Genomic DNA, 13,469 nt, shown 5'->3' on the forward strand with positions numbered 1-13,469 from the left:
ATCGTCTCTATATGCACTGCATCTGAAATGAAAGATCACTAGACGTATAATGATGCAAGTGACGACACGAGAGTAGCAGAGTCCATTTGGACATGCCGACAAGTTTGCCAACCGCCAAGGCATCTCTTCTAACATTGGTATGTAATGTGTGATGTTTAATATAATAATGATGAATTTTTTTCTCCTCGGTTTCTTCCTCTAATAATAATAATGGCAATGGTAAGGCTGCGGTGGTTTCATTATTTTATATTTTCTCCAATAATAAATTTCAGGTGCACATCCGGTAAGGATGCGCATGGGAATGATGGTAAATTGTTCAGTGGAGCCACGAAGAAACGTTTGCTTTGATCCAGCACCCAGGCGGACCACGGATCATGATGAAGCACCATCTTGGGCGGGGAAGCTTCTTTGGAGAGAAAATACAAAGATGTTTAAATTTGTAAATTTTATAAAATAACAAATCCCCCAACCCAAACCCCGTTCAAAAAATCCAATTTTTCCCCCCCCCCCCCAAGTCTCCAAAACCCCTCTTCCCCATTCCCAGAGGTTTCCCATACTCCACTTTAAGGGGAATTTTTTATTATTATTATTATTATTATTAAAAAGCCCCGATTTTGTAGAATATTTTTTCACAAAGACCGCCGCGCCCCCCCAATTGATGATTTGTGCACATGATGTTGTTGCGGCATCATCCACCAATTATGTTGAGTTTCTTCTTTCTCCTCGATTACTATTACTACTACTACTACTACTACTACTACTACTACTACTACTACTACTACTACTGCTGCTGCTGCTGCTGCTGCTACTTCTGCATCTTTTTTATTTGTTTTATTCTTTTTTCCTTTTTCTCATCACTCATTGTTGTCAAAATTATAATAATGCAGAACAACACGTACAGCAGCCGCCAAGAAGCTACACTTTGGACTATTTGTATTTTTTTGGTAAAATTTCTCAGTTGTTGTACTCGAATATGAGCAGGAAGAGCAGTTTTCCTTTGATTTAAAATTTGATTTATTTTCGCAGAAATTTTTAAAGAAATAAATGACTGAAAAAGCAGAACTTGTTGTGCTTGGAAAATTCGAACAAAAACATACACATACGTATTGCACGCAACAACTGGACAATAAAGCGCAGCCGCTAAAGAATAAAAATTATGCACTCTCTCTCGCCCCCTCTATGAACGACACGTCAACCGACCAATTGCGCACAGCGGAATGCTTGTGCACTTAACCAACAATGAAAATACGTCAGTCGCAAAATGTTTTTTTGAATGATTTATTATAAGAATGATAACAAAGTAAGATTTATTGAAAGTGAAACAATTCTTTTCCTTCTTCAACTTTGCTGTTTTTCAAAATAACGTTTTTTCTAGAGACACACAAAAAATAACAATAGATGCTTGCTTCATTTAAATAATGCAAAATTACTTACTACTTACTCTCTTACATAAGTTATTGATTAATTCAGACATATTTATTTAATGTTCATTAATCCACCATTTAATCTACTTATATATATATATATATATACATAAAGACGCACTATTATTACCTACTACCCTTCAAACATCGTAAACTCTCTCCAATAAACATTTCTAAAAAAGAAATGAGAAAAAAAAGAAAAAGAATTCAACAGTACAATAAAAAATAATGTGTTTTGAAGTATAAAATTAAACGCGCAGCAAGCACTGTTGAACAAAAGAATTTGAAAAGACTAAAATTTTCATTCTCTCCAATATTTCGTCTATTTAATTGACAGTAAAAACAAATTGCACATAAAAAAGTAAAAAATAATGATTTTAAAACAATTTATCAGTAAAGTTTTGGTACTTTTGCAGCTTTTCAAACTAATCCAACAATGATAAGGTAATTCAAGAATCACCATTTGCATTAGTACGTGATAATCCTTTTAAGCTACAGTATTCCAGAAATAGTTTTTTATATTACTATGCTGTCGTGTCGTGCACTGGCAATGGCAGTGCTTTCGCAATAGTCCAAAATGGCATTTTGCTTTCTCCACGTTTATTGGAAAATACATTTTCAATTAATAGGTATGAATTTAAAAAAATTTTATTCTTAGTATTCATTCAATATTTCCCTAAGGAAATATAATTGTATTTGGAAATTTCTCAGCCTGTCGTCGTGTTATATATATAAATTTGTAGTTTTACATTCAACTGAAACCTTTCGAAAATTGAATTGAAAATTGTTCAACGGTGGATCAGTCTCCATAATGGCAATGGCTCTGCCGTCGTTGTACGAGGTGTGCCTTTTTAATTTCATCATAAATTTCACTATGAGTAACACTCTAGATGGCCATTTTCAGATTGCCGGTTCACATTTGAGAGTTTATGAAGAATTTTTCAGCGAAGTGAGTTTGAAAATTATTACTATTTTTATTGATCAGTGATGTGGAATTAACTTTTTTCAAAAATGCTCATTAGGCGACAAACGGTCAGCATGGTTTGTTAAAAGCCGAAGAGGCGGCGGCATTTTTGCGTCGTTCAAATCTTGACAACGCCACTCTTGGACAAGTACGCTATTTAAGTGTAATTTATTTTCTCAACAGTGATCAACGTCAGAATTAATTGACTTTTAATCGAAGTAGACCAAACACTGCACGCAATGCTGTTGTATTTTACAATCTCTACTGGTGTTGTTGTGATTGGGATCGCTTTCTTTTATTTAATTTGAACTGATTTTGAACATTCCTCGAGGAAATTGGTTTCTGTTTTCTTATTTCACTAATCAATGTGTAGCAGCAGCAATCAAGCCCAAGTACAGTGTAATTACCATTTAGAGGAGATCTGCTCGAACAGATTCGATGAGTTACTTCTTCGAAGCGAGCGTGATGTTTTAATTTTTGCCAAAAATCTTGCACGCGTCTGTTTGATTGCCATTTTGCTTTCTAACGCTTCCCAACGTAGCCGTTTTTTTTTATTTTTTTGATTTTCCTGATGCGTTGTCGATTTTTGATTCTTTTGCAAATTGTTCTTGCTCCTTGCATTGCGGTCCGCATTGTTGGTTAGTCGATTTCTTTCTCCCCCCCCCCCCCCCCCTATTTCATTGCATCTGTGATGCGCAAAAATCGAACAGATTCGATCAAAAATTGATCACATCTTTGGCGTTGGGTGGTTTTTAAAAGTCGGAAATTTCCTTTCGATTTTGCCTATAACACACACAAACAACGCATCCCATATTTTCACAGGAGCATTATTATCATTGTTATTTATTTGCCTACTCACTGCTGGCGTAATTGCGCATACCTTTGAGAATTATATATATATATATATATATAATGTATTTTTTCTTTTCTTTTTTCTGTTTGTTTGGTTTAATTGATTGATTGATTGATTGTTTGTTTGACCAACGGTCTCAACAGCAGAATGCTAATTAATAATTTTTCCTTTCATTTCCCGTTCAGTGAGTCTAATGTTCGGCTTGTTTGGCTTTCAGCAGTGATTAATTTCATTTTCAATCATTGTTTGATTGAAAATTGAATCAATTGCAAAACTGGTTGACCAGTTTCAGTTTGATTTTGAAATTTTTGCCGGCCACTGTGAAGATGCTCAATATTTTAAATAGTTCCATATACGTTAATTATTGGCTTTAACAAATGTTGCCGCACCTGTGTTTCTAGAACTCGCTCTGCTCGTTTGTCATACTCGATTTAATTTCGCTTGTTTTGTTTGCTTTTCTGATCATTTCTATTCAACCGAAATATTCTGTTCAATTTTCAACCGTTCAATTTGTTCAGTTGTTGTTCAACGTTGCTCATTTTCAGCTTGAATTTCAGTATACTTTTTTTCATTTTTTTAAATGGACTTATTAATTGTTACTGATTTCTCTTGTTTTAATCTTGAAATTGGTTTTCATTGTTTCATCTATTTTCAACAACAATTAGACTGACATATCAGAATATTCGCATTCTGATGTCAAAATCAGAAAAGAATTTTTCATGCCAGTCAATGAACTTAGTTCTCATTTACTTTACAGTAGCCAGTTTTTATGACAGTATGTGTTTTGAATTGCCGCTCATTATTTTTCTGATGCTTTAAGCACTTTTAATTGTGAATTTTCTTTTTACTTTTCTTTAAACAACAGTAGTTGTTTTTTGAATTTTTTTTGTTTAAAATTATTATCATGAAATTTTCACATTCATTCTTGCTCGTGTGAAAGTGTTACGATGGAAGAGAGAATTTTCAAATTAGTATTGCATCACGATGACATGTCAAATTTATTTATCAATTTCTGATACAATAACGATAAAAATTCCAGAAGTTGGTATAGAAAAGTTTCGAATTGTTGTTTCCTTGTACTTTTTTTAATATGTTTTTTTTCTTTTATGCAATATTATTGCACGAATTTCAATTAGTGTTCTTTGATCAGTTAATTGATTGGTTTCAGTTTGGTCTGAGCAGCGAGCGAATATTGATTTCGTTTTTAAATTTGGATTATTTATAATAGTGCAGGTCGCTTTGTTCATCCATTCAGTCAGTCAGTAGTCAATTTAGCTGAATATTGATAATCGATTGCCGACGAGATCGGAGTGATTGATTCCTCTTTTAAACTCTGCCTTGCTTTTGAGAACCGACTGACTGTTCCAGTGAACTTGGCAATGTTTATGCTCGTATTTGTCTGCTGACTTGGGCATTTATTTTGAAATTTCTAGATCAAATTTTCATTTTCAACTTTTTGTTGGTTTGGACATATTTCTCAATTTAAACTTTGAATAAAATTGAAATCCACGCCTCAAGTTGCCAACGTTGCTCTTTGGTGCGTGGCAAATTAACCGATTGGCAGATGTTGATTTTTTTTCAACCATAGGAAGCAGTTAACTATTCTATTATTATTCCAGTATGATGTAATTATATTTTTAACCAAATTGGCTTTTATTACTGTATGATTTATTCCTCTTTTGCTTCTTGTCAATGCACGAATGTTTTTTTGTTGTTTTTCATTTTATGCAGGTCTGGAACGTGGCTGATATTTCTCGTCGTGGTTTGTTGGACAAGCAAGGATTTTTTATTGCATTGAAATTGATTGCTTTGGTTCAGCAAGGCCAACAGCCTGTTCAAGAAAATTTGGCGGTTGATGTGGATCCACCAATGTTTGTAAGTTTTTCTTTTGTTTTTCACTTGTAGTTTTACTTTGATTATCTTTCTACCTATTATGCATGCATGCTTGCATATACATATACATACACATACACATGCACATACGGATATGTGTGTATTTGTTTAGTTTGGCAGCGGTTTTACTCCTGTTCCATTTGCTGACAATGAAACCGAATGGTGTATTCAAGTATTCATGTTTTCACTTATATATATATATAAAGGTTTATTATGGACTAATTGTTCGGTTTGCTTTTTATAGCCTGATGACAGGAAAAAATATGAAGATATTTTCTACAGTTTAATGCCAGTAAATGGGAAACTGTCGGGTGAACAAGTGAAACCTGTTTTATTTAACTCAGGCTTATCAAAAAATTTGCTAAGGAAGGTATATTAAATTAATTATTGTTTTTTTTGTAAAATTTAGTTTGTTTCTCTTTTTTGCGCAGATTTGGGATTTGAGTGACATCGATAAGGATGGTCATTTGGATAAACACGAAATGACACTGGTAAGATATATAAAGCCATATTATTTGTTAAATAATAATTTGTTTTTTTAATGTTGAGGGTTATTTTCAAATTTTATTTCAGGCTTTACATTTGGTATATCGAGCTTTGGAAAATGATCCTGTTCCTGATGTACTTCCTCTGAGCATGATACCACCAGCAAAAAGGGAACAATATAAACCTTTGTCAACGGCGGCGATTTCACGATCGGTAATTAGTGTTAATATTTTTATTCTTTGAAACTTTTCTATTCATTCCATTAATTCCATAATTCCAAGTAAATAGTTTAATTATATTATTTATGTTTTTCTTTTTATAAATTTTCTTCTACATGTGCAATAATATGAGCGCAATGAGTAAAATGCAATTGCATCAAATGCAAAGAATTTGATAATTTATTTATTTACCATGCCTGTAATTGCCTGGAGTTTCAATCATGTTCACTTCTGTGGATGATTAGCATAAAATTGTATTGCGTGGAATTGGTTTTTTTTTAATATTAATGTGCAGTTGATTGGAAAAACGTATAGTGTATTCAAAGGATAAACAGATCACAGATTGATAAAAAGTGTTCATTTTTATGTTCAGCATTTCTCTTCAACTTCGTTGGACTGTCCGCCCAGAAGTCGGGCAAGCAGTGTTACATCTTTAGAACGATATTCTTCTCTGGAGCACACAGCACCCAAGCATCCTTTCGTCAGCAGAAGTTTGAGTGGAGTATGTGATCCTTCAGAAAAGTGTTGTTCTCCTTACTCTTTGGATATGATGATCCTTTGTAATAGTGATTGTTCATTTTTTTGCTTTGTAGACGCCTGTGCCAGTGATGTTGCCGTGCTCACGTACGGCATGGCCAGTGGATGTTGGCGCGTGGCAGTTGGAATTTCGCAATTTGGACACAAACGACGATGGTCTGATTTCTGGTGCTGAAGCGAAACCGTATTTTCTTCAGACCGGCGTGGCGCAGAATCTGCTAGCCCATATCTGGTAAGCAGCGCATTTCTGTGGTTGATGTTCAGTTGTGAAGTGGATGCTCTGAAGGAATTTGTGCGACACGGACGGAGTGGGCATGTTGAACTTGGAACAGTTCGCGCTGGCGATGCACCTGATTGAGCAGAAGAAAAAGCACAACCTCGAGCCGCCGATGTTGCTGACTCCAGATCTCATACCGCCATCCTGTCGTCCGCCCCAGCGTGGTGTCAGTATGGTCGACGTCGACACCAGTACCGATACTCCACCGCCGGTCGGTTTGGATCTGGCCAATTCACCGTTTCGCCAAGAAATGGATCAAATTAGCAAAGAAATCAACAACATGCAAATGTAGTAGTAGTAGTAGTAGTAGTAGTAGTCATTAATGGATATATACATTATTATTGCTTTTCTTTTCAGCGAAAAGCGTGAATTGGAAGCGGAAATTGTTCAAGCTGAGGCAGATATGAAAGTGAAACAGGCGGAAATTCGTAACTTAGAAGTCGAATACAACACCTTGGAGGCGACAATCAATCAAATGGAACGACAAAAGCTCGAAGCTCAAAAACGCCTTGATGAGCTTGACGTTCAAGTAATGAAAATAATTTCATTCGTGCTATAATTATAATTTATCTTTTGGTTATTTTTTTTCTTCTCAAGAAAGAAACATTGGAAGATATGGTTTCGAAATTGAAAGTAAAATTGGAGCAAGAAGAAGCGGATATGTTGACCCTTGACACGGATGTGGAACGTAATTCAGAATTTATTCGAGTGTGTTTGTTGATTTATTTGTTGTTGATGTTGCTGTTTTAAAAATAATATATATATCTGTATTTTCACAGGTTCGACAAGAAGAGTTGAATTCCAAACGTGCCCAGTTGCAACAGTTGCGCAACGAGGAGAAGGTTCTTGAACAACAGTTGGAACAGCAGATGTCCGAAATTAGGCAAGCATCTCAACAAGAAAAAGGGTTGGAATTCAAAATTGAAATGGTTTCTCATTGGTTTTATCATTTTTATTGGTTATTTTTTTTCAAATAATTTTCAAATTTTGTTTGCAGATGCAAAATACAGTGGACCAGTTGAAAACCCAACATGTGACGTTGAACGAACAGTTGGCCCATTGTAATGGTGATGTAAAATTGACCGATTTGAATCGTTTAACTGATAAATTGACATTACCGCCGATTGAAAGCATCACATTGGTGGTATGTTGAATTTCAATTATTTATTTTATTTTCAGTTACGTAAATGAGTGAGTCAATATACCTGTGCTATGCATGTGTATATTATATACTGTATAATGTAGGATGATAGCAAAGTACAACATTCGAATCAAAGCAACGAAGACGAGCAGAAGTTGACTTTTATAGACAATCCATTTTTGCGCAGTGAGTTGTGATTTATTTCACTTATTGTTTTTGTCACTTTACAGCCACTGTTTCTCGTGCAGGTGATCCGTTTGCTCAGATTGAGGTTCAGTCACAAATTCCATTTACTTGTGAGGATCCGTTTGCTACAGTTGATCCTTTTGCTGATGCTTCTTCGTTTGACGTGAGCAACAAAGATGTTTTCACGTCGGCTACAGCGGGAGATTTTGTCAGCGATCCTTTTAGCACTTCATCCTCCACAAATGCACCATTTGATCCTTTCAAGCCTCTTGACGGAACCAAGGAAACTTTCAACACACAAGCAGTAATATGATATATATATATAATTCATTTATTTATTTACTACTGCTTGCATGTTGGTTTTGTTTTCATTAACTTTAGAGCAGCAATCTGAATTTTGATGATCCGTGGGCAACTGTGCCTTCTGATTCAATTAACAACGGTCAGTTGAAAAAACGACCACCTCCGAGGCCAGCGTTGCCGAAAAATCGTCCAATTACCCCAAAATTTGAAGACACTTCGTTTGACCCTTTCAGTCCTCGCCAAGCATCTAACACAGATTCAGCGTCATCATTTGCTAATTTTGCTGATTTTTCTAAATTTGCCTAAACACGCGCAGTAACAGTCTAATAACAACAACAACAACAACAACAACAATAATAATAATAATAATAATAATAATAATAATAATAATAATAATATGACATTTGGTCTTCGTCAGTTTATTACGTTTGTATATTTTTCTTCTTTTACTTACATGTTTAAATTGACTACACCAATGATTGTTTCCCGTGATATCTGCATTAGTGCTGTTACTGCCTTTATATTATTTTTATTTATATTCTGTGCACCTATGTTGGCTCAATTTTGTCTTGGTTAAGTTGTCACTTGTGAGAGAGAATGATGAACGAGTAAAAAGAAATTAATTATATGTGTGCAATTTTATTTCAGCAATTTGTAAAATCAGTTATATAATACATTTCAAATATTTCACAATTGCAATTTATTTTACTTTTTTTTCATACATCTCATTGCACAGTATTATATACTATCTGGAATGACAGAACGGAAAATTTCAGCTGTACCAAGTCATAGGAAAAAGAACTTCTACAGAATATGGTGAGCTTTATTATTTTTCTAGTATAGTGAAATAAAAGAATTTTATTAATTTTTTTTCCTTCTTTTTTTGTTTGAATCAATAGTATGGTTTCGGATTATTTTTGTCCAAATACAGGCGGCGTAGAAAGTCACATTTATCATCTTGCCGAATGTTTGGTTCAACGAGGACACCAGATTGTAATTGTCACTCATCATTACGAAGGTCGACGTGGTATTCGCTATTTAAGCAACGGTTTGAAAGTGAATTTTTATTTTAATCGTATAATTTTATTTTGTTTTATTATTTTTTTGCAAACATTTTTGCTACTCTGTTTTTTTTTGATATTTTACAGATTTATTATTTGCCATTTGTTATCTTATTCAACCAATGTGTTATACCGTCGTTGTTGTCCACTTTGCCAGCGGCTAGATACATATTACAACATGAGAAGATTGAAATTTTGCACAGTCATTCGGTAAATTCCATTCTTTTTATAAAACAATCAAGTTTAAATTATTATTATTATTATTATTATTATTATTATTATTATTATTGCTGTTGTTGTTGTTGTTGTTGAAAAGTCATTATCCACGTTGGCTCAAGAATTTATGTTCCATGCAAATCTTATCGGAGTGCGGACAGTGTTTACTGATCATTCGCTGTTTGGTTTTGCCGATATGGCATCAGTTGCAGGAAATAAAATGTTGGAATGTTCTTTAGTGCATTGTAATCGTGTCATCTGTGTATCACATACAGGGTAAGTGAGTTGTTTTGGAAACTGTAATAAATTTTTCTGCAGTGCTGCCATTGTTTTCGTGTTTAGCAAAGAGAACCTAGTTCTTCGCAGTAGCTTCCCCTCTGAACGAGTGTACGTCATTCCGAATGCATTGGACACGCATCATTTTACACCTGATCCTAGTCAGCGTTGTCCATCGAAAAGTAACTTTAATGATTACAGTGATAATGAGAATGAGAATAACAATTAATAACTGATAAATAAACAAGCAAAGTGTTGTTCTAAGATGGTAGTTGAAATTTTTATCAAATTTGTTTTTTTCAGTAAACATTGTCATTGCATGCCGATTGACATATCGTAAAGGAATCGATCTGCTAGCTAGGGTAATTCCTAGGATTTGCAATGAACATGCAGATGTGGATTTTATAATTGCTGGCGATGGTCCGATGAGAATTTTACTTGAAGAGGTCAGAGAAAGTGGATATCTTCAAGAACGAGTGAAAATGGTCGGCAACATACCGCACAACAAAATCAGACAAGTATCTCAATTGCGAATGAGATTTTTTCCTTTTTTCAACTGTATTATCAATTCTATTGTTCTTTTCAGATACTTGTATTGGGAAATATTTTCTTGAACACTTCACTTACTGAAGCATTTTGCATGACGATTCTCGAAGCTGCAAGTTGTGGGTCTGTGGATTTGTTACACTTTATTCATTTGTTGTTTTGAAACTCAAAGCATCTTCTCTAGTCTTCATGTGGTTGCTACACGCGTCGGTGGAGTGCCTGAAGTTTTGCCAAAAGATTTGATCACATTAGCCGACGTATCCGTTGACGGTATGGCTGATGCGAATTTCAACATAAAATGACACTTTCAACTAAACACAGCAGACCAAATTCAGATATTGTGCTTGTTTTGGGCAAAGTGATCAACCGATGTCGTGCAGGTTTGCAATTAGAACCTTGGAAAGTGCACAGACGAATTGTTGGCATGTATTCGTGGACGAACGTTGCCAAGCGAACTGAGCGTGTATACATGGACGCCGTGCAAGATGAGCGACATTCCTACGCCAACATTTTTGCAAAGTATGTAAAGCAGAAAAATTAAATCTTTTCCACAAGGATTTTATTATTATTTTTGCGATGATGGGTGGGTGGATAGGGGTGTCTTGTTCTATCGTCTAACAGTTTCTTTGCATCTTTTAGGCACCTGAGCAAAGGCTTTTTGTTCGGCATATTGATGTGCATTTTCGTGTTCTTGGATCTACTTTATCTCATCTTCTTGCGAATATGTGATTCAACAAAAAAGTAAAAATCTGTTTTACTGTCAAGTAGATCGCAAACGTTTATAATTTTCAAAAATTCCACCATTGATGACAACATTTAAACGATAAATCAATTATCAGATAGCAGCAAAAAATAGTTTTTGTTTTTCTAAATATTTTATTTTAGTGTACTTTCAGCTAGACATAAAAATATAAAATCTCATGAACAGAATGGTGAAAGACAATGGGTTTTCAACAACAACAACTCCACCCTCAGACAGTCCTGATTGCCGCTCCAAATTAGAAAATTCAGCACGTGCATTTCCACTACGATGCTACTGCGCCTTCAACAGATGCACCTGTTTCACACTTATTATTATTTCATACAGATATTTTTAATGGAAAAATTTCCACTATCTCTGACAAGCACACAATTCCAGCACCAAGCTAAAAAGATTGCAAAGAAATAATAAATATATCTTATTGTTAATCAACTCAGCCACTTCCAAACTGAACGACATATTCCCACCAAATCAATCAAGGTAGTATTTCAACATTTTGATGCTCCTTCTTGTTCAACATAACTTTTTTATAAATTTATGAATAATAAATGTGAACTGCCAAATTTGCAATACATATTTCCCAATTAAGATTACTCGTATATTTTTCCAAACAGACTGTAAAATTCTAACTCATACACGATAATATATATCGTCAATAATATATCGTTTATTCTTGATGTTCAGTATTTCAATTTCATTCAACTAACTTGCACTTAACAATAAAACGAAAGCACAATTTCGCATTTACAATGCATTATGAACTTTCTTTAAAATTTATGTTTGTATTCCAATAACTCCTCTACGAAACAGGATTTACAAAATGGAAATAATTAAAGACATTTGCTATGGATCAGTGGTTCATCACAAGCTGCTCAGCGGTTGTGGAATTAATAACTTCACAATTGCCATTTTCCCTATCTTAATACATTGGTAAGCTTCCCACTTTCTTTCGGATTATCTCCACAACTACGCAAATAGAAATGACGGCGATAGGTCTGTTGCACGTTACAAATCGATTCCCATCCACTGACGCCAATATAGTCCATTTTTGGATGAAAAGGGTTTTCTCGAAAATAGAAATCAATCGAAAAATCCAATACACGAAGGAGTTAATTATAAAACTTTTGGTACATAAATGAAAATCAAGAACAATTCCTGTTAAAATAAATTCCGTTTTCTAGGTGAAAAAATCCATAGATATATTGTAAAAATTAATGAAACCATACAATACTACCATTTATTTAACGTTCAACTTTCATTTATTTTCATTTCGACTGGATAAAAATCCTATATAAGTTGCACTTTTTTGTGTATACCTCAAAAAGTACGCAATCCCTAAGTGTCTGGATACGTTTATAGTTGTTAACGAACAATTCTCTATCGAAAAAAATTAATAGTTATAATTTTTGCAGAAAAAAATTTTTCTCGAAAATTGCAAAATTTCATGGGCTATAGACTTGCTTGTTTTCGCGAAAATGAGCGAAAAATTTGTTTTCAAATTTTTGATTTTTTTTCATTGTTACAGCTTTATATTGATAAAAAATAGTGATTTGGAGAGTTTTACGTTAAACTGCATGGCAGTTGTGGAATAAATGGGCTCTAATTTTGACGTACTCCCTATTTTAATGCATAGGGAAGACGCCCATCAGTAACAGCTATTCAATGGAATCAGAGATTGCCAATATCGGCAAATGAAACACTTTTGATACTGAAAATATCTTTTTCCACTAATTTATCCTTTTTTTACGATCAATTGCTTCAAATTTCTGAAATTACTGCTGTTAAATAATCATTAATTGCTTCGAATCAAATCGAAAGCGTTGTAAGTGTTTACATTGCGAAAAAGGAAGCATTTCATTGCATCCAATTCCGTTTACCAACTTTGTCATTTATTAAACTCATTATATATTTCACATTTGTGACTATTTGAAATTAATTTCGCAAAGTAACAACCGTGCAATGGGGATTTGCATAATTAATATAATATGTAGTCGCCCAGAGTTGAAATTCATTACTAATACTATGAAATTAAATAAGTTCACAATTCAAGTCAACTCATTGGGCTCACGCAGGGTATTTGTTCGAAACTTTAAACTAATCCACCAGTATGTACAATGGAAATTATTCCGGTCATCTCAGGAACTACAGCGTATTGCAAAACAGTTTTATGTTAAGAGCAAGCAATCTTGTGTCAATTAAAAGCATGTAAAACAAGAATAACCCGCAATCAATGAATTTTTGATAAATTAGATATAGATGCCAGTTTGAGCATTTTCAGATCTTAGAAAAAAAGACTGGAATAGAACACGAAAAATATCTTGTCAAATC

General features: G+C 34.1%; 2 protein-coding genes across 2 annotated transcripts; one reads left to right on the plus strand and one right to left on the minus strand.

The window, feature by feature from the left end:
* Positions 1-629: 629 nt before the first annotated feature.
* On the minus strand, positions 630-2,040 carry Tsp_10140 (conserved hypothetical protein). The gene is made up of 5 exons (XM_003373252.1): positions 1,950-2,040; positions 1,555-1,597; positions 1,104-1,140; positions 896-995; positions 630-811 (listed from the first exon to the last, which is right to left on the minus strand). Exons 1-5 carry the CDS (start codon positions 2,038-2,040, stop codon positions 630-632), a joined length of 453 nt encoding a protein of 150 aa, XP_003373300.1.
* Positions 2,041-2,235: 195 nt separating this feature from the next.
* Tsp_10141 (PIGA (GPI anchor biosynthesis) superfamily) lies at positions 2,236-11,366 on the plus strand. Its single transcript, XM_003373253.1, has 16 exons — positions 2,236-2,373; positions 4,973-5,116; positions 5,708-5,833; positions 6,432-6,607; positions 7,010-7,181; positions 7,250-7,360; positions 7,650-7,796; positions 7,898-7,979; positions 8,024-8,283; positions 9,431-9,553; positions 9,660-9,835; positions 9,878-10,017; positions 10,139-10,281; positions 10,422-10,500; positions 10,717-10,900; positions 11,267-11,366. The coding sequence occupies exons 1-16, from the start codon at positions 2,236-2,238 to the stop codon at positions 11,364-11,366; spliced, it is 2,301 nt and encodes a 766-aa protein (XP_003373301.1).
* The last annotated feature ends 2,103 nt before the right edge of the window (positions 11,367-13,469 follow it).

Source organism: Trichinella spiralis, assembly GCF_000181795.1.
Source record: "Trichinella spiralis strain ISS 195 chromosome Unknown Scfld6, whole genome shotgun sequence".
Lineage (NCBI taxonomy): Eukaryota > Metazoa > Nematoda > Enoplea > Trichinellida > Trichinellidae > Trichinella > Trichinella spiralis.

Bases quoted from the DNA above. Each gene is read 5' to 3' on its own strand.
- Tsp_10140 (XM_003373252.1), bottom strand. From the start codon at position 2,040: ATGTATTTTCCAATAAACGTGGAGAAAGCAAAATGCCATTTTGGACTA. The intron at 996-1,103 runs GTATGTGTATGT...TTTAAATCAAAG, and splicing joins CCAGTTGTTGCGTGCAATAC to GAAAACTGCTCTTCCTGCTC. The intron at 812-895 runs GTGTTGTTCTGC...AAAAAGATGCAG, and splicing joins CTTCTTGGCGGCTGCTGTAC to AAGTAGCAGCAGCAGCAGCA.
- Tsp_10141 (XM_003373253.1), top strand. From the start codon at position 2,236: ATGGCAATGGCTCTGCCGTCGTTGTACGAGGTGTGCCTTTTTAATTTC. The intron at 2,374-4,972 runs GTGAGTTTGAAA...CATTTTATGCAG, and splicing joins ATGAAGAATTTTTCAGCGAA to GTCTGGAACGTGGCTGATAT. The intron at 10,901-11,266 runs GTATGTAAAGCA...ATTTTATTTTAG, and splicing joins TACGCCAACATTTTTGCAAA to TGTACTTTCAGCTAGACATA.